The following is a 21,803-nucleotide window of genomic DNA, read 5'->3' as shown; positions in this document are numbered from 1 at the left end:
ACATAGCATAGCATAACAAAACATAGCATAGCATAAAAAATCAAAGCATAGCATAGCATAAGAAATCAAAGCATAGGATAGCAAAACATAGCATAGCATAACAAAACAAAACATAGGATGGCAAAACAAAACATAGCATAGCATACAGCATCACTCTGCACCACCACAGTATCACTTGGGGGCATAACAGCATCACTCGGGGGCATAACAGCATCACTCGGGGGCACCACAACATCACTATGTGCTACCACAGCATCACTGAACGCAACAGCATCACTCGTTTGCCATCACAACATCAATCTGTGCAACCATTCAGCAACAACTGGTTCAAATATGTTCTCTCAATGTTTCAAGCTTTATTACAAATGTAACAAAAATATGTTAATATTTCACTTCTGTTCTTCGATTTTCATCACAATAAAATACACTGAACATAATCTTCACAAAAATTATTTACAAAAGTTTAAGCTATTGCCATTATAAATTACAATAACTTTTTTTAAAGTATTCATTATTAAAAAAAATTAAAAGCCATTGTTATTTGTAATATCATTACATGTAAGTCAGGTAAATACAACACATCTTGCATTATAAATGCTATAGGTGTCACATTTGCGAAAGTTATAACTCTTGCCATTGTAAATGACAAAGCTATTACTTTTGCTATTTTCAAAAACAAAACAAAAATACAAGATTTGTCATTCACAATACCAATAGCTCAAACTTTTCTAATGCGAGAAGTATTGCATTGCAAATGCTTGCTTTATTTGCAGTAGAGTAATTATATTTGCATACCACTATTGCTAATGGTATAAAAAAAAAGCTAAAGTAAATTTTTTTTATTTTTCAGTGCCAACAGCTCTAAAAAAGCAAAAGTAAAAAACACAAATATTCAACGTTAACAGTTCTAACTTTAACATACGCGAGACATATTATATTGCAAATGCGTGTTTCTTTTTTGCTCCTTTTCTAGTATGTATAAGTTTTCCACCTCTAAACCTTAACTTTCAATGATTCTTTTAGAGCAACCAAAAGCTGTAAAGCACTTCAGTGTTAACTTAAAATTGGTTACTTGACTGTTTTGCTGCTTTTTTGCATTCTGTTTTTACATTCTTATCTAAAAAAAAAATTCTCTGATTCAGCATGTACATTTCTGCAAGCAATTCTGTTTTACTGCACTCAATGCCCATCTGTTCTGTGTAGAACAATAACTGAATGTAGGGACTGGTCATACCAGCATATTATTTTTTTACGTGTTCTAGGACTATGGCCAGCTGTGTTTGGTACAACTTGACTTGTGTAAAAAAAGTTAATTACATTCCCTGTTTATGGTATTTGTTATGATCATAGTCTACTTAGGTAGTTACTGCATTGGGATGTTAATGCTACAATATTTTGTTTAAAGTTTATGATTCTCGCAAGAAATGCGCATGCGCGGGAACCCGCGCATGCGTATTTGGCTAGAAGAATTCGCCGCGTCATCCGAAGATGGAGCCCCGGGACGCTGCATAGACGGTAAGTGCTTTTAATGTACTTTAAAATGTATTTTACATTAATAGAACCATGTAGAAGAGGGAGAGAGGGAAGCGGGCAAAGTGTAGTGGGGCTACGCGAAGTGTGTGGGTGGGCGTAGCGCCCTCCCCACTTCACGAAGCTTTGTGTAGCCCCACTAAGCTCACTACGCCCACCCTTAGAAAAAATATGAGTATGTTGCTGGAGATGTGGGCCGACGTGCCACCAATGTACTTACCGGGGGAGGGTAAACACCCATTATTCCGCAACTTTTTTCCGCATACCATCACTCCGCATACTTTCATTACGAAAGTACCATGACTCTGCAATGCCATTATAACGCAAGGCATTACATTTTATATGCTTTTACAACGCATACATTTACAACAAAATTCGTTGTAAATGCATGAATGGTAAAAGCATGTTTTTTTTATTGTTTGGATAAGGTAAGTATGGGTATAGGGGTATATGTTTTGGGGTACTGAGGTATATGTTATGGGGTGTTTGGGTATTTTAAGGGTTCAGATATAGTTTTGGGTTATGGGGTACAGGGGTAGTTTTAGGGTTTAGGGATAGATATGGGTTTTGAGGTACAGGGTTATTTTAAGGGTTCAGGGCTAGGTTTGGGTTTTGGGGTTCAGGGGTATTTTTAGGGTTCAGGGCTAGGTTTGGGGTACAGGGGTATTTTAGGGTCAGGGCTAGGTTTGAGTTTTGGGGTACAGGGGTATTTTAGGGTTCAGGGGTGGATAGCAGACCTGACCTATTGTCAAGAGCAAAACAACACATATGCTGAACTATTGCCGCTGGCCTCCAAGCCCACAGATATCTGGGGCCCATGTATCAGGCCAGCTAACGGTATTGGAGCAGCAAGCCAGTCCTACACTGCCACCTGTGGCATATAACGAAGAGGGTGGATCAAGTAATAAGCATAGTGCGCCAGCGCACTGAAAAAATAATTTCAAAATCTGGAACATCGAACCCCCCCTTGCTTATATGGCCTCGTTAATGTTGACCATCCGAGTCTCACCTGCTTCCCCCCCATAAGAGTCTGAGCAATTCGCTATGTAATGTTTTAAAGAAAAAACACCCCGGATCATAAGGGAAATTAAGAAATAATTAAAGAAACTGGGGCACGACAACCATTTTGATAAGGGAAGCCCTTCCGGCGAGCGACAGAGGCAATGATATCCAACGAGTGACATTGGCACTAAGCCTTGTGATGGCCGTGCCTTAATTGGCACGTATTGTTTCATCTTTATCTTGGGTCATCTGTATTCCGAGATAGCGTAATTCCGAGCCACACCACTCTATTGGAAAGTCCAATGGGAATTGCTGAACCGCTGGGGTGAGGGGGAATACCTGTGACTTTCCCCATCTAATGCTAATGCCTGAGAGTCGACCAAATTTTATGAACTCACGTATGATGGGGTTAATATTCTGTTGTGGGTCCCTAACATAAAGGGTAATTTCATCCACATACAGCGACACTAGAATTTGTCGCAGGCAGCATCGAAATGCCTTGTCTGGATGTAGCTGCCGCAGTCGACAAGCCAGGGGCTCCACCGCTAGGGAAAAAAGGAGCGGCGATAGTGGGCACCCCTGGCGAGTGCTCTAGAGACGGTGAGAGGGTGTGATAGATGGCCATTAACCAGCACTCGAGCCGTGGGGCGCTGATACAATAGCGCAATCCAGGAGAGGTATACCTCGGGGAAGCAGATTATTGCAATTCTTTGTATGTAGAGCTCAATAAGGGCCTCATTCATCGCTTGCAAATCGTGAAGAACGCTGCAGCGCGCTTTGTTCTGGCCCTTCCTATGGCATCATCGGCCACGACTGCTAGGAAAGATCTTCATTGGCTTCCTGTCCAGTATAGAATCTCTTTTAAGATCCTATGTTTGACATATAGAGCACTGACGGCGGGCCCCGATGATGCACTTGGTACCTCGCTCACCCGCTATGTTCCAACAAGATGCCTTCGATCGGCCGGCCTTTCTCAACTCGTAGTGCCCCGCACTAGGCTGGCCAGATGGGGAGCGAGGGCTTTTTCTGTAGCCGCTCCTCAGCTCTTGGAACTCCCTCCCAATTGAGATTAAAACCCTACCCTCATTGATTTGTTTAAAAAGGCTCTTAAAACCTGGTTCTTCGTCAGAGCCTACCAATGACAGATTGCTGTCTGATTCGGCGAGCTGTATTATTTGAAGTAGGCGCCTTGACGCCCATGCGGGCTAAGTTTGCGCATGATAAGATACACTTCATTCATTCATTCATTCATTCAAGCCCATCCATAGCAACACTCCAAATAGATAATCCCACTTCACCAAGTCAAATGCTTTAGTGGCATCTAAAAACACTGCGGCAAGTGGGAAATCTGGCGCTGCGTTCTGGAGCAATGCAAACAAGGTTCTAAGGTTATGAGAGGTTGCCCTACCTGGAACAAACCCCAATTGCTCAGGTAGTACTAGCTTATCAAGTAGGAGGAACAGTCTATTCACCAATACTTTCGCCATTATTTTAGTATCACAGTTCATCAGGGACAATGGCCTATAGGAGTCACAAGACTGGAGATTTGCCCGATTTCAATAAGGATGTAACCACCGCCTCTCTCATGAAAGTAGGGAGCATACCTATCTCACGGGATTCTTCATAAACTTCCTTCAATACCTGCGCCATAACGTCAGTATAGGCCTTATAAAATTCAGCAAGGAGGCCGTCTGAACCCGGCGTCTTCCCATTCTGAAGCTGCATAATTGCTTCCTTAATTTCATCTAATTCAAAGGGAATGCTAAGGAACTTCTGCAGTGCATCCCCAAGCCAACCTAATGCGATGTGCTTCGTGAAGTCTTCCAGATCCATAGTGTCCCTTCTCTGAGATGTGCATAGTGTTGTGTAATGTTTGACAAATGTCTCCAGTATTTGTAGAGAATCCCTATGTGTCTCACCTCCTGGCTCCTGTATTTCCAGCACATGGGTGTTGAAACGAGGGCCCCTCGCTAGTGCAGCCAGCACCTTCTCTGGCCTATCGCCATCCCCATATTTGCGCGCTGTCCAATACTTCCCCCTAAACTTTACCTCTCTGTGCGCGGCATCTTCGTATTCAGTTAAGAGTGTACGAAAATCATTGTGTACCTGACCCATTTCCCCCCGCCCCATTCTTCTCTCCAGCCCCTTCAGGTCTTGCTCCAGTTTGCGTATTGTATTCTGGATGTCCCTCAACACCCCAAAGCTCTTTGACATACTGTCTCCCCGTATCGTCACTTCAAACGCCTCCCATGTCATCTCTATGCTGTCTACAGATCCTTTATTCCGGACAAATAACTCCTCAATTTCCTTACCCAATTCCACCCTAAAAACGGAATCCAGCAGCGCAGTGGGTTGGAGCCGCCAACTCGGTCGTGGTCTACCATTCCCTGGAAGAGTCAGTGAGACCTTAACCGGACAGTGGTCAGAAAATGTGTGGGCCAGCTGTGTTGCATTCCCAACGGTCAATCCAAGCCCCCTCGTAACCAGACAATAGTCAATACGCGCCCAGGTTCCCTTATAAGACGTAAAATGTGTACCCTCACGTTGTGTAGCATGCATATGTCTCCAACTGTCAATCAACCCTCCATCCAGCCCTGCAGAACCTCATGTGCCCTAGGGTAGTGTTGTGGCCTGGCATTGAGCCTATCCAGTTGTGGGTTCAGTGCCACGTTAAAATCACCCCCCCAGATGATATGAGTGGACCCAATTGCCAGAATCCTACCCATAAGTCAGCAAAAAAGTCTGGGCAGTCTGAGTTAGGACCATAGCAGTTAGCAAGTGTTGAGGTATCTCTACTCAGTCGCCCCCAAAGGATGACATACCCGCCGTGTGGATCCCCCACCTCCCCCATCCTTTCAAAGCGTACAGATTTACTGCAAAGTATTGCAGTACCCCGGGCATAGGAGGAGTAGGAGGCAAACTCCCGACAGCTTGCCCACCGGCTAGCAAATGAATTCACCACACGTGGTGCAATGTGGGTTTCCTGTAGGAATGCTATATGAATCTGTTGCCTATCTAGATAGGCCAGCACCTGCCTCCTCTTTCTCGGACCCCCAAGGCCTCGAACGTTCCATGAGATCACTCTACGAGTGTCCCCCACCACCTGAGCCATCATACAAGAAAGTCAATCCCTGATCGATCTGCAGCGCATGTAAACATTTCCTCATCTGTGCATATAACTAAGCGAAGATACCTCCTGTGACTAACACTCCAGTACCATTGTGACAACGAACTACCCCCCCCATCCATCCCCCCTCCCACTGAAGCATCCCAATCATGCCAGTAGTACATACATTCGGGTGGAGACCGTATTGATTTTGTCCACCATGGTCGCAAACCCTTGCCTGACCTCCGTGAGAAGCGATTTAAGATCCTCACTGGATGTTTGCAGGGTATCCTGCTGAGGGGCCTCCGCTCCAGCACCCTCCACTTCAGTCTGTTGTTTATTGGATTTTTTAGCCTCAAACGTAAGTTTCGGTTGGCGAGCATCTATTCGCCCCATCTTATATCCGGGCCCAACCGCACGCCTGATGGATCCGGAACCTCACTATCTGCTGCGAGACACATCAGTGCCACAACCCCAAGCTCATGGTAGACAGGGAGGACCGGATAGCCTCTACTTGTTAGTCAGCAATTCCTGCAACAAAGATGGCCAGGGGACACAATACCAAGTGCCACCCCTGTAACAGACACTCACAGCACCACTCCGCTGTAGTGGCCCAAGGACCCAGGATCAGCCCTCCAGGACACCACTCCGCTTCGTACTTGTGCTCACTTCGCGCCTCCAGCAGTAGACAACTCTTCCTACTGTCACAATTGGCCCGCAGACTTCGCATCTGGCATCCGCATCTGTCCTAGTGCCTGTTTCCAAAAAAAGACCACTGGGAACCAGCAACACTGACAGATCCCAATCACCTGTTTCCTCCAGGATAGTCCATAGCGCTTAACCCCACACACTCCAGGGGACTGCCCAATGCATTAGGCCTCGGAGTTCCACTTCGCATAGATAGTACACCTGCAGCGTTGGTCACCTCCAGTCCCCCATTCCCTGACAAAGCACTCCTGATGTCGGGTCCCAGCACCCGTTATATTGCCAGCCTCTGCGTCCGCTCCACACTCCGCACAGCAGTCAGTGCACTTAATGATTAGCGCAGCATCTCGCATCCATAGACTTCACCGCAGGCAGAGGGAAAATGGCGGCACTCCCACAACTTATCCACCGCCACCACCATATACAGTCCAGCAGCCTTCTAGTAAACTCCTAAGGGCCCCATCCGCCTCCAAGGACGAACCCTCACTGCGCAGGTAGATCGGGCAGGCAGCAGCAGGAGGCACCTCCAACAACGCGGAGACCAGACAGCGGCGCAAGCATAGGTCGCAGTGTGCCTCACCAAGATGGCCGCGCCTCCCTCACTGGGGGCGGCCAAGTCACCACACTTCTAATCCCCAGGGATAGCCTCAAGCCGGGGACAGCCGAGAAAGACCCACCAGCGAGTCTCCGCACAATGGCCAGCAGCAGCCGTCCGCCCCAGCGCCAGCCCTCCATGTAGAGCTGATCGCTCTCCGACACTGCGGCCTGGACTCCTCGTGGCAAGCTGAGTCCTCTCGCAGCCAGACACGCCGACCAACAGCTCCAGGAGTAACGAGCGGAAAGCCCGCACGCCACTACGCCCGCTCACCGCTGCTCACCAGCTCCTACCGCGGCTCCGGTACTTGCACCACCGGGATCCCAGGGCCAACAGAAGTCAGTCCCTGCAGTTTCTCGCTCTATATGCAGGCAAAGAGGAGGATGAATGCAGGATTATGCAGCCGGTCCGTGGGAGCCTCACCACACAGCAGCCATTCCGTTCGTGCGCCACCTAGCGCCCCCCCATGGGCAGGAATATTCAGTGCTTATGACTATTGATTAGGATCCCGTGGAAGAGAACAGTTTACTTCACCACACTTACAGAACACAGAGAATTGGGAGCAGTGGCTTACATGCTACATTGGGTTGTTGATATGCACTGAAGGTGGGTAGTTAAACACACATGACTCCTGGGTTGTTGGTCTCATGTCCCTTGCTCAAGATATATACTGTGTGTGTGTGTGATACTAGATAATATTGTGCCTTTAGTTAATATGTCACTCTGTACTGTGGTTGGTACTGTTGGTTCTGTATTGTTAAACGGACTAACGTATAGAATCAAAATGACTGCGGGAAAAAACTATGCAAGTTTTGGCTATCATTTTATTAACATATTGGGTTTGTCATTTCTTGTGAATTTTTTCTACCAATACAATTAGATTTTTTTTTAATTAACGCACACTCAAAAAGGTGTCTCCTAGTAGAGGAGCTATTAACGTTAGAATTGGGGGTTATGTATGCTATCTGTACTCAAGCTGTATGACCCAAGGATGTGCATGATGGCCTCTAAGGAAATGGGTCTTTAGTGCATGGCCTAACCAAAAGCAAATCCTTATTTCCCATCTCATATATGTATTTTCCAAGGGCATACTGAGTTGATTATGTGAAATGTAGGAGAGGAAAGGGAGAGGGAGAGACACACAGACAGGATACCCCAACTGTGCAAAGGTATTTGTGGCATGGGTAGGAGTAGTGTCTTGTCAAACACCAAGAATAGTGTCCAACTCCTAGTGCATGTGGACAAAGGCCAAGTTGAACTGTTAAAAGATTGACAGTTATTTAACAAGGGCAATTTAAAACACTTCTATTTTTTTTATTAACACACTGAAAGGTTCTACGCCTTGAATGTAAAATCTTTTTTAATCTTTTTAGTTTTTAGAATGCCTAAAAATGTCAAAAGCACGGATGTTCATAATGCAGAATTACACAAAGCTCGGTTCTAAGTAATAGCCTTATAAACTCAGAAAGTTATCTTGATATTATCAATGGTCAAAGAAATACTCTTGTTAATAAAACAAATCCACTTAGATCAATGATAATTATGAAATTAACCCAGGCAACTGACCTTGATAAGAACCACGGCTCGTCAGAGCTCTGCTCCTAGTGACACACAGTTTTCCTCACAGAAAACTATGCTCTTGAAGATATGGAGACTTTGTCAGTGTACCTGGTAGCCAAAATCCATATAGGTCTCTGCTCTAGATAACCCACAGATGCATTCACTCAGAGCAGTGCTCTTGATAATTTTCAGAGGAGTTCAGGGCAGAATGACCACCTTACTCGATGTCATTATTGACACATTTTAAAGTCCTAAGCCTTTATCGGTCAGTTACTGCATTTCAGGGCTCTTAGTCTTTTTGCCTAGAGTAAACTAATTCAACCATCCTGCTGATGGCACTGATTTGTAGATGAAGAGTCCAGTGCTGGGAATACCGAGTGAAATGGTCACTCTAGCTCAGGAGCCTACTTTTGGTGAATGTACAGACTTACCCTTGCATCTCCCAAAGTCATGCACTTTGTCTGTGACAAAATCTTGGTCTCAGGGTGTGGCCTGGTTGGGTAAAATTACACATTAGGAATAAAATTCCTATCATGTGCTTTTTTCCATCTGACATTATTTAGTCCCTGATCTGGTCCATTATGGGATCAGTTGGGTTAATGTGTCAAGAAATTTCACATCATGATATTTTTATTTTTGGCTGTTTCTCAAAGCTTTAGATACTAATGACAACTGAATAAGAGTGATTTGCTAGGTGAAACAGGTTACATTTGGAAATGAATAAAGCAGTTGCCCGGCTGACACCAAGTATGGTCAAAGTGGCAATCCTGAAAATAATTCTGTGGAAATGCCTGAAAGGATTGCTAATGAAACCAAAATATATTAAAGTCATACAACAAAAGTCTGTAGTTGGTTGACTGGTCATTGGTGCTCAACAGGGAAGTGGAGAGATGATGGGATTCGCTGCAAACGACACTGTGGTTGGGTGGGAGAGACCTCATGTAGAAATGGGAATCTTACTTATCATAGGTCTACATCTGTACCAATGCATAAGACCAAAAACCTCTTACGTTCTTGATGCTGTTGGCAATAATGGCTGTTCCACAAAGTCCTCACTGAACATAGCTCTCACTACACCTACATCATTGCAGCTTAGCCAGAGTTGGTACCAGACTATGCTAGCGGCTAAGGGCAGATCCCCCTCCACTCAGAAGCAGGGCTGAACTGGGCTTGTGCCTTACCAACAGATGAAAAACGAACACCTCCCTGCTACCCTACAATTACACAACTGAGCAATTTAGAAAAAATAACATGTTTTATGAAGCTTTCAATAATGCAGTTTTCCTGGTTATGAACATGGCAAACACCATATGCCAACATTACAAATTGGTACTCAATTGATTGAACATGAAAGGAAGAAAGGCTGAGTGAGCACTGAAATAATCAAACGTGTAACCTGCAGATCACACAAATATCAGCACCTCTGCTTAATTTGCTGAGACCTATTACAACTTAAATGTGGTAAATGTGCAGTAACTGACTTGTACAAGCAGCAATTTACCTGTAATACATTTGGGAACATGCAGTCAGCGAATATTTGTGTGAAAGATTCCTATTCAATAGTATCTTTTTTTAAAAAGTTTCCTTCATTTTCAACTATTAATTTGGAGGCAGTTATTTATTTAATTATTTTGTAATAACTAAGGGGTATTGCGCTATATAGGAACTTTGTTGCTGATACCCTAACCTTAAGTGTACTCTGGTTGCATTAGAAAGGCAGAGAGGAAGTTTTAGTGTAACAGGTGCAGGCAATCAATATTTTAAATATTAGGTATCTTAAACTGTCAAAGCGCTTGTAGCACAGACCCGACATCCTCAAACTGAAAATAAGAACAACACAATTTGATGTCTTTTATAATATCACAAATACAGAGATTACTAAGTGGCCTCTGTCACAAGCTGACACTTCAGAAAATATTTAAATAAATAATATACAACGCTGATCTTGAAAAGTGTATTATTAACTAGACCTATTAGGATGATCGTGGTAGTGCTATCTACCTCATGGGTTTATTGGGTGAAAAGTGAAAAGGTGCCAAGGTTGTTGCACACATGCATCCAATTTACTCACCTGTTTCTATGAAATGCTTTCATCAGCTTAGGCTCCCAAGGCAGCAGTTCTTTTAGTAGTCGCTTTAAGGTACTGTGCAATTCTCTCACGGTTTGCTTCCGTACAAAAGACTTTCCCTGAAATAAACATTCCAAATATTTGTCACTGCATCACATCTAAAACCAGCAATCGTTGTAACATGCAATAGCTGGAAGGAGGAGGGGGGGGGGGGGGCGGGGGTGGTCACACTGCAAAACAAATCTTTCCATTTGAATAATTTCAGATCATGCCTCCAATACATGCCGCTAGTATGCTTAACTACCGAGCTGTTATCGAATATTTCCTTCAACATATTAACCAAAAGCTAAAAGTGACTGCACACTATTATTGCTCAACCGTGCGGCACACACATGGCATGGCTGATAGAATTTCAGTTGAAAAAATCACTGATTAAAATTTGCAGTTGGATATAATCAATGATGGCAGCCAATTTACCTTTGTGACGTATGTGTAAATTACTTGGATACACGCTATACAAAACATACAATAAATTACAATGTATGTACATTCATGAGACTGGCTGTTGTGTTAGGAGTTCATCCTTAAAATAATATCTGGGGTCCAATCAGTTCAATGAAAACACTTAATTCTTGGTAGGCATCCAAAAATAATTGTGAGGGTGGGCATAAAAAAGGGGCAACATAGTTTACATCTGGCACACACTGTATAATTATTTGAAAGCAACATACATGAGATTTTATACTTAATTAAAAGTACTGATTTTCTACACACGATAATTCTATGTAACCTGATGCATCTTCAATACTCCAGCGAAAGTAAGTGTTTAATGAATATCAAAGTTATAGAAAGAACATATCAATTTCACCAGTTTCAACAATGTGGCCCGCATAAACACTTGCCACAGCCATTAAAATAGTCAATATCAATAGGTCTGAATGATCAGTATCTTTTGTTCACGTTCTAGTTTTCCTTTAAACGTAGGAGCTTATGTTAAATCAGTTTCAAGCTCACCCAAAGAAATGTAATGAGGCTACTAGTTTACGGTTTCCCTGGAAAGATTGAAGACCCTATTATGTTCTTTCTCTAGACTGATGGGCATCTTCCCTTAAAGTACAATACCCTGACTTACACGAGTGAACGATTCAATTTTCTGGGCAGACCTGAAATTAGACCCACTTCTGAAAAATCCGTGCACCTTTCTGCAGAGAAACTACGATTTTTTCAGGAAAGGAGGGATCGATCCTGCGTGCGCTAATACAACTCCCAATGTCAGACCCCTGGGCATAATCTGGTCAGATAACGCAGAGGGCAAACTGGTCGAGATCCAGACTAAAGCTAGTTGGCATTAATGAAGACATCCTCATGATAAGAAAGCTCATGCAGCCCTGTTGGCAAATTAGAACGAGCATTAGCAAAGTCAAAAGGTCTATCTTTCATGTTTAGCACTGATTAAATGAGAAAAAAGCCTTTGGTCGTTTTCTAAATACACTGCCTCTACAAGAAAATAATTTAATGTGTGATGATTCAGAGCACTTTGATGTAGTACCTCGTGCACTCCAATGCAAGTACCAAATAGTAGGTGGAAGGATGCAAACAGTCAATAACACGACGTGAGAGACATACTCATTTGGGCAACGGCAGTACCCATTCTATTTTTATTTTAAAGAACTGGTAACAATTTGCTCTTCAGTCAGACATAAAAAGCACAGAAGACCATTCTAACAGAACTACTCCATCTGATCATGAAAGCTACAAACCCATTTCTGGACAGCTGATCTCTTGCAGATGGCCTGTGCAATTTCAAGTATTAAGAATTCTGATAAAGGTTCTCCTCTACTTTAGGCAGGGCCACTGGGATTGTGCGGCTGTGGCGATTTCCACAAAATTATAGATTTGCCACGTAATCCATCATCTGCTGCATAATTTGCAGAAAGTAACACAAATATGTTCTAGCTCAAACAGTTCAAAAGTTACTAAAAACTCATCAACACTTGTTGTTGTGCAGTGGAAGCCTTTTGCAAAGCTTAACCTGTCACCTTTCTGTTGCTTATTGCTATAATTGGGTATTAAACTTGCACTAATGAGGTGTACCAAATGCCAAGACCGTGTTAACAAGTGTAACAAGCACTGGAAATGCAACCGGTCTAGCATTTATTTGAGTTATACAGTTCTTGGCATTGTAAATGGCAATGAATAAGAGTATGCCACAGCAACTGAAAGCATTTATTTTATTTCACCAGTATAATTGAAAGCAATATTCCATAACCATACACTCACCCCCTAACAAACATCTCACTAATACGGCTTTACTCTTCTATTAAGCCTTGTACGACTTCAAAACATTTACCTTACATACACCCTCCCAGCTGTAGAGCATTAGTTCCAACTATGGAAGAGTGGATTTATTTTAAAAACAGTGGGAAAGGAGATTATTTTGCCCCCCAACTTAAGGTGAGGACCCAGAAGATGACCTGGAAATGAAAAGCATGCCATGCGGTATGATTTTGTGGCGGTCCCATGATACTAGGACCACCACAGGCTTTGTTATGGACATAAATGTGTTCTGAATAAAGGGCCCCACAAAGCATTATGGGGCGAGTTTCCGTAGTGCAGTGAATATTATAGGAGAGGCTCCCCTGCTGAGCCAGGGAGAGCAGTAGGAAAGTTTTCTTTTCGTTTTCTTTTCTTTCTGAGGCATCCAGTGCGTTTCCCTTTTTTAAATGGGCGCACAAAAAAGCATTTGTTTGTCAAGTTGACAATGAAATGCTTTTTTGTAAAAAGCGCCCCATGACATTAAGCATGGGCGAATTTTGCGAATCTCGCGTTCGCGAATTTTGCGGATTTGCGAACTCGCAATCCGCAAAATCTGCGAATTCTCGCGAATTTTTTTTTGTGTGTTCGCACGGGTTTCTGCCAGTTCGCGAGGGTTTTGTACAATTTCGCAAACGCGAACTTACCTGTCGGGTCACAAGTTTTGCGAACTTGTTGTTTCTACGTGTCCAGCCTGTTTGGGACACTCTTCTTCATCACTGCCACTCTCTGTCACCACTGCCACTCTCTGACTACTCATGCCACCCTCTGGCCCACCCATGCCACCCTCTGTTTCATCACAGCACCCTCTGGTTGTCCAGTCAGTGTACATTATTGTGGCAAAGCAAAGCACACCTTCCCTGCCTCAAGTGACCTGAATTAATTTGGGGCTGATTAATGTGTCACAGAATATTTTTTTAGCTGGCACCTGCTTCCTTAGTGCTTCCTGATTAGTGATCTTTTGCACTTGCTAAGTGCTTTCATTGTTGCAAAATTAGTTACAACACCTGCCCTGCCCCAACTGACAATAATGAATTAGGGGCTGATTAATGGATTTGAACTTCCAGCCTGGCTCCTGCTTGTCTCCCTTAGCTGTAATTCAGGACCTTTGTGGCATATGTGTAACTATTCTGAGGTTCAGAGCAGGGTCACATAATAGTTGCAACTGGCAACTGAACTCTGGAGGGGCCCCTCAGGAAGCACTACAGGAAATGGCTACTAATGATGAGCCTGAACTTTTGAACCTGGTAAGTAGTTTCAGTTTTGCTAAGATCGTATTTCTGCAATTTAGCGCTTATTCGCGGGGCGCGAAGCTGTACTGGGAAGCCGCGAACTCACGCGAACAGTGCGAGCAAGCCATAAAATCCGCTGCTCGCGGATTTGGCGGGAGATTCGCGAATCTCGCGGATTGCGAATTTACCGAAAATCCGCAAAATCCGCGAGCGAAACGGATTTTCCGCCCATGCTTACATGACGTGCTTTCACGAAAATGTGCGGGCATGGCCCGTTCTTCACATTAGCTAAAGAAAGGGGGACGGTCGCAATATTATTCTTTTTTTTTTTTTAAGAAAAGAGTTGTGAGAAAGCAGGCAGGAGTGCTCAATGGCACCAACAGAGCCGCGGAAGGGACGTATGCAGCAGGTAGCACCTCTACGTTTAGTGCCATTGAGCACAGGGTCCCCTCCGTATTCCTTCACAGGCTCATGATGCCATTGGCTTCATTTAGCAAATTGATTGAGGAATCATCTCACGGCCAAGTACCATAGTAGGCACACTAGGCTTTATTCCACACATGAACAGTGATTATGTTTGAACAGTATTGTACTGTCACAATCTGTGCACCCGTCCTGAAGACGAGGCTTTAGGCTTTGAAACATGTTGACACCCAGGAGGTCATGTACATTAATTACACAATACCTTCATCACACCCTTTTTAACAATACCAGCACGGAGGTTTATTAAAATTCTTCGCAGCCCTCACTTGCCAGGTATTTTGTTAGACATTTACTTAGCATTCACCTCTTACCCTACCTTTCACTACCCTCAAACACTAGGAGTGTGGAGCTGGAGTGTGGCGGGCTGGAGTGTGGCGGGCTGGAGTGTGGCGGGCTGGAGTGTGGCGGATTTGGATGGGTAATGGAGTTAGCAGCGGAGTGTGGTAAATTGAAATGGAGTGAAGTGGAGTAGAGTGGAGAGGGTTGGATTAGGGTACAATGGAGTGGGTGGGATTGGTGTGAGGTAGATTGGAGTGGGATAGACAAGTAGATTGGAGCAGGTGGGGCAGATTTGAGTGGGGTGCATTAGATTGGGGGTGAAGTGGGGTAGAATAGGGTAGGGTTGATTGGGTTAGATTGAGTGGCGTGGGTTCGAGCGGGGGTAGTTTCAGGTGGAGTGGGATAGATTGGATCATAATGGAGTGGAGTGGGGTATATTGGGGGGGTTGACTTTAGTGGAATAGATTGGGGTAGATTGTAGCGAAGTGGGGTGAGTAGATTGGGGTACATTTCAGTGGGTGGGGTAGATAGGACTGGGGTAAGTTGTGTGTAGGGTCGTGGAGTGAGTGGCGTTTCGTAGAGTAGAGCTGCATATCATGGAGTGAAGTGTAATAGAATGGGGTGGCTTGACATAGAGTAGAGTGGTATAGAATGGAGTGGTGTGGAGTAGAGTCAAGGAGCCCAGAGTGGCGTGGAGTAGAGTAGATTGTAGTGGTTAGTGTGTAGTATGCATGGTGTGCTAGCGCACTGATATTGCAGACAACACACTTTCGATTGAAATAACCATTACATTTGTACAGGCTTATAGTTTTACTGATAAAAATATAACGGCACACAAACGACAATGTGTAGAAATGGCATCATCTAGTGTATTGTTTTCTTTTGATCGTATTAACCCCTCCCATGCTTGTGACGGAACCGCTCCGTCACAAGCCACGGGTGAGCTGTGCTTGTGACGGAACGGTTCAGTCACGGCCCGCTCGCCGCGCCTACGCGGCACTGATTTCGCGCCTGCGCTGACGCTTTAATGGGCGGGCGGGTTCGTGACGGAGCGGTTCCGTCACTAGTATGGAGCCTCCGCGCGGGTGCCCCACCCCTTTAGCGCTGCGGCGGAATAGCCGCCGCAGCGAAGGGGTTAAAATATTTGTTTCCATTACACTTGAGAATTCGAAAAACGTGCTTTCCTAATTTTGGGATATTCTGAAATATCTGCTCAGTTCATGTACAGTCTTTACATTTTGTTGTGTGCTAGAATAAAACGTTTTCTTTCACAGCAAAATTTATCACATAACTCCTCTCACTTTGAAGCCAGAGAAAGAAAAGTAAACACCAAGCTCTGTTCAGAATAGACATCAGTAGACTCCACCTCTCTGGATCTCCATTTTGCGGCCATCTGTGCAACCTCCTCCCTGGCCTCTCATGTCCAATATGCCAAACATTATGATTGCACCTGAGTTTTGCTTTCCCATTGTCCATGGCAGTCCAGGATAGGCAATGGCACTTCTTTCTACATTGTTTCGGTGTCTCGGATGCAGTCTGAACCACCAGGTGATTTCTATACCACTGTTGCATGTCCTGGCAGCCTTTAGGTCTGTGTTGATGTGTCGAAACAGAATCCATATACTCTGGGACAAAAAGCCTAAGTATCCGCATCCTTACTTCTCAACCAGATTGACTGTATGTAACCCATTAATAGCTGAAAGACTTAAGTGAGACATACTTGAAAGATCACTGGAGTAACAAGTGGTACCTGTGGTTCTGTACATGTCAAGTTAGCCAGAATGTACTAAAGGGGCCAACATTTACAATCTTTTTATATTTAATAAGGCGCTTTTTTGATGGGGTAAGACTGTTACTGTGTAGTCCACAGTAGCAACGTTTTAATTAACCCTGAAGGATTAAGCCTTTATTTTTGTTTTTTAAATGGTGTGTCGTGCAACTTTATGGACAATTGGATACAATACCCCCAAGGAAGATCTTGTTGATAAACATCTGCACTGTTGCAGTGGGAAAGAATTCAAATTCCTCAATTATGTGGTATCTAAGGCAGGGCTAGTAGGCTTAAATGACGGTAAAATGTTATTAGTGACCTGCAACCATGAACACTTCAGCCTTAAATCTGATTGTCGTGCCTGTGTGACGAGATGCAGTGTAAAGATGATGATGCATGTGAATCAGCTATATATATATATATATAAGTGGAGAGGAAACTCATCTATACAGACACATGGAGCAGATTCAATCTCCCCAGCTACAGTTAATAAACAAAGAGAATCCACCCCTATAGGATAGATGAAAGACGGAAAAAACTAGGGGGTGTGCCTCCTACAATGGTTGGATGCACACAGTGTTCTTTAAATACCCCTCGCACACCAAAAGGGCCCTTGGTGTCATGCTTCATCATAGGGGTCTTCGTTTCCCTCTACGGAACGTGGCGGGCTACTGACCAGCGAATACACAGGAGCATTGATATAATCATCAGTGCCGCGTAGGCGCGGCGAGCGGGCCGTGACTGAACCGTTCCGTCACAAGCACAGCTCACCCGTGGCTTGTGACGGAGCGGTTCCGTCACAAGCATGGGAGGGGTTAATACGATCAAAAGAAAACAATACACTAGATGATGCCATTTCTACACATTGTCGTTTGTGTGCCGTTATATTTTTATCAGTAAAACTATAAGCCTGTACAAATGTAATGGTTATTTCAATCGAAAGTGTGTTGTCTGCAATATCAGTGCGCTAGCACACCATGCATACTACACACTAACGACTACAATCTACTCTACTCCACGCCACTCTGGGCTCCTTGACTCTACTCCACACCACTCCATTCTATACCACTCTACTCTATGTCAAGCCACCCCATTCTATTACACTTCACTCCATGATATGCAGCTCTACTCTACGAAACGCCACTCACTCCACGACCCTACACACAACTTACCCCAGTCCTATCTACCCCACCCACTGAAATGTACCCCAATCTACTCACCCCACTTCGCTACAATCTACCCAAATCTATTCCACTAAAGTCAACCCCCCCAATATACCCCACTCCACTCCATAATGATCCAATCTATCCCACTCCACCTGAAACTACCCCCGCTCGAACCCACGCCACTCAATCTAACCCAATCAACCCTACCCTATTCTACCCCACTTCACCCCCAATCTAATGCACCCCACTCAAACCTGCCCCACCTGCTCCAATCTACTTGTCTATCCCACTCCAATCTACCTCACACCAATCCCACCCACTCCATTGTACCCTAATCCAACCCTCTCCACTCTACTCCACTTCACTCCATTTCAATTTACCACACTCCGCTGCTAACTCCATTACCCATCCAAATCCGCCACACTCCAGCCCGCCACACTCCAGCCCGCCACACTCCAGCCCGCCACACTCCAGCCCGCCACACTCCAGCCCGCCACACTCCAGCCCGCCACACTCCAGCCCGCCACACTCCAGCCCGCCACACTCCAGCCCGCCACACTCCAGCCCGCCACACTCCAGCCCGCCACACTCCAGCCCAATCTAACTCACTCCTCCCCATACCACCCTACTCCAATCTATAAGTATCTACTACACTACAATCTACTTCACTCTACCCCAATCCACCCCACTGAAATGTACTCCACCACACTCCACTGCAATCTATCCCAACCCATTTCACTACAATCTACCCTACTCCACCCCAATCTACCCTACTCCACCCCAATCTACCCTACTCCACCCCAATCTACCCTACTCCACCCCAATCTACCCTACTCCACCCCAATCTACCCTACTCCACCCCAATCTACCCTACTCCACCCCACCCCACTCCAATATCACCTCCACTCTAATCTATTCAACTACACTCCACCCAACCCACTCCAATCTACCCCACTCCACTGTACCCCAATCAATCCACCCAATCTACTCCACTACACTCTATCCAAATCTACCACATACCACCCAAATCTCCACTACTCCAGTCCAAATTAACCCACTGCACCCCAATCCATTCTAATCTATCTCACTTGACCCCAAACAACCCTACTCCGATCGGACCCACTCCAATGTACCCCAATCCACTTTACTCCAATCTACCCCACCCTAACCTAATCTACCCCACTCCAATCCACTCCACTCCAATCCATCCCACTCTAAACTACTCCAATCCTAGCACAGTACAATCTACCCTACCATAATCCACTCCAATCTATTCCTCCCCACTCCAATCTAACCCAATCCACTGCACTCTACTCTTCCCCAATCTACCCCACTCCACTTCAATCCACCTCTATATATCCCACTCCAATCTACCCCACTGCAATTTACCTTCTACGCCACTCTAACATACTCCACCCAAATCTACTCCACACTACTCTACCCAATCTACCCCACTCCAAACAACCCCAAACTACCCCAGCTCCATTTAATTCTACTGTACTATAACCCAACCCCATCTACCCCACCCCACTCAAATCTAACCCAATATATACCAATCCAGTCTACCTCGATCTACCACACTCCACCCCAATTCAATCTACCCCTCTCAAAACTACCATGCTAATCTAACCAACTCCCCCACTCCATTGTTACCCCAATCCACCAACTCCAATCTACCCCACTCCAATCTACCTCAAACTACCACAACCCACCCCACTTCAGTCTACCCCACCCTACCCCTACTCCACCCTAGCCCAATCCACACCACTCCAACAAATCCACCCCACTCTAACCAATTCAACCCACTAAAAACGTCCCCACCCTACTAGAGTCTATCTAACCACCACTCCAATCTAACCCTGTATATACCAATCCATTCTACCCCGATCTACCACACTCCACTCCAATTCAATCTATCCCTCTCCAATCTACCATGCTAATCTAACCAACTTCCTCACTCCAATCCACCCCACTGCAATCTACCTCAAAGTGCCCCATCCCACCCTACTTGGTTCTACCCCACCCTAGCCCCACTCCACTCCACTCCACTAATCCACTCTACCGCAATACACCCCACTCCAATAACGTTTGCTATGCCTAACAGCAGCTACACCGGTGTACATATTGGCTAAACACACTGCCAAAGTCAAAAGCTCCTGCATAGGCGAGACCTATTGGCTTTGCAAATGCTCATTTGCAATGTGGCTAGATGTGGATTTTGGTCCCTAGCTCAGAGAGCACCAAAGACAACCTAGCACACCTGCAAATTTCGTAAAATTAAACACCCGGAAGAATCCAGGATGGAGTGACTTGCATGAGTCTTACTAGATTTTCTTATCTATCAAACCTTGTCTAAAAAACTTATTTTCCTCACATTTCTGTGATTGAAATTTCTGGAATCTGGAGAGAGCCACTAATTTCCTACCACCTCATTCCCCCACATCTCACATAAAAAACTGCAACTCACATGTGGGTAGCCCTGGTCCCGCAACAGGAAAGGCTCCAAAACGCAACAAGGACACATCATATTTTAACACTGAAAACGGACCCTTTTTAGGTTTTGCCTGGCCGTAGCACTGCGCAGCAGTGCTCGCGCAGGCAAAATCTTTTGATATACAGTAAGGGGCTTTGTCGCGCCTCTCTCTTCCATTGGCTAGCTCCATAAATGGAGGCTAGCCATTGGAAGAGATGGTTGTCAATCACTCTTTCCCCCGTCAGGACGCGATTCGTGGGCGTTTGTCTCTTTCTTTTAAGTCCCGCCCCCCACACCCTCCCTCTTGTTTTTCAGTGTGTAGGGCAGGCTCTGAGATGCATTGGAATTCTCAAATGCTCGGGGTGCAGCAAAGAAACCGAAAATAATAATTAAGCAGATGTCACGGAGACGTGATCATTTAAGCGATCACCGGACCGGAGTCCCGTCGACTGGCAGCAAAGCTCGGAGCCGTTCAGACAGTAAGAGTCGCACCGGTGTGGAAGGGAAGAGAAACTGAAGAATCTCCCCCCCCCGGTCTGTGTTCCGTTGTTGACACCCCCGGGGAGAAGCGGCCTCTGTGGGAGGCACTCTGGGACATTTGTATATATTATTAGAACGAAGTCCAGGAAGAAGCGGTGGCGGGCGCGGGTCTTTTGCGTGACGTCACGCATCGGCAGGAAGAGCGAGCTTTGCGTGCCTGAATCAAACCGAGCTTCAGTCCGCAGAGGAACCAGCAGCAAGCTGATAGTGACAGCGGCAGTCCGAGCCATGGCCACTCCTCCCAAAAGAAGCTGCAGGGACACCGTGGAGCCCAAGAGGATCTCCGTGAAGGGCAATATTGGTGAGAAGGATAGGTGCATGTGTTTAGGGGGTTATGAAGCGCCATATTACCACCCAACTGTTAGGGCTAGGTTCTGACGGGTTTCCACTGGCCGCAATATGTGCAGATATTTATGCAACAGTGTCATTTGTATTTGTCACTTTCATCTCGAAGATCCCACCCAGACTTTATTTCCCTGACGACTGAATGCACACCACTTTTGTTGTATTTTTAATGAATGGGTGCTATGACAGTGATGCCGACTGAACTTGAACTATCCATGTAAACGTAGTGCAGTGAGAATCAATTTGGGATTTTTCGCTATCGCTTCTAAATCACCCGAGGATGAAATTGATACTTTTCGCACCAGAGCTTCTTACAGGTTCCCAAGTCTCTACAGAGCACAGTGTAATACAATTTTGACTCTTGTGTGGTGCACCGCTACTAAAGACAACAGTCCTAAGTGCCATACAGTTTCACGCATTAATATTAGTAATAATTTTAGGCGCTTTACAACTAAATATCCGTTTTAACAGGTTATCGAGAGAGCTTTGCACCTATATTGGTGTGATATTGTATTTGTAATAATCCCGCACCTGTCGTAGTCCCTGGCAGCTGGTCTGTCACGCCTCGTTTCATTGTTGCATTATTCATGGGAGGAGGGGAGGCTTTGGTAACTTTAATACATCCGTTGTAGTTC

The 21,803-nt window shown here is 45.1% G+C and overlaps 1 protein-coding gene across 1 annotated transcript in view; it reads right to left on the bottom strand.

The window, feature by feature from the left end:
• BRD10 (bromodomain containing 10) overlaps window positions 1-21,803 on the bottom strand; it is a 481,106-nt gene that overhangs the window by 113,017 nt on the left and 346,286 nt on the right. Inside the window, exon 6 of the mRNA XM_086961417.1 lies at window positions 10,570-10,685. Within this exon, the coding sequence (XP_086817543.1) occupies window positions 10,570-10,685 (116 nt within the window). The remainder of the gene's footprint in view (window positions 1-10,569; window positions 10,686-21,803) is intronic.

This window comes from Lissotriton vulgaris, chromosome 3_1, assembly GCF_964263255.1.
Source record: "Lissotriton vulgaris chromosome 3_1, aLisVul1.2, whole genome shotgun sequence".
Lineage (NCBI taxonomy): Eukaryota > Metazoa > Chordata > Amphibia > Caudata > Salamandridae > Lissotriton > Lissotriton vulgaris.
The sequence above is the reverse complement of the archived record's forward strand: the minus strand, read 5'-3'. Positions and strand labels throughout refer to the sequence as shown.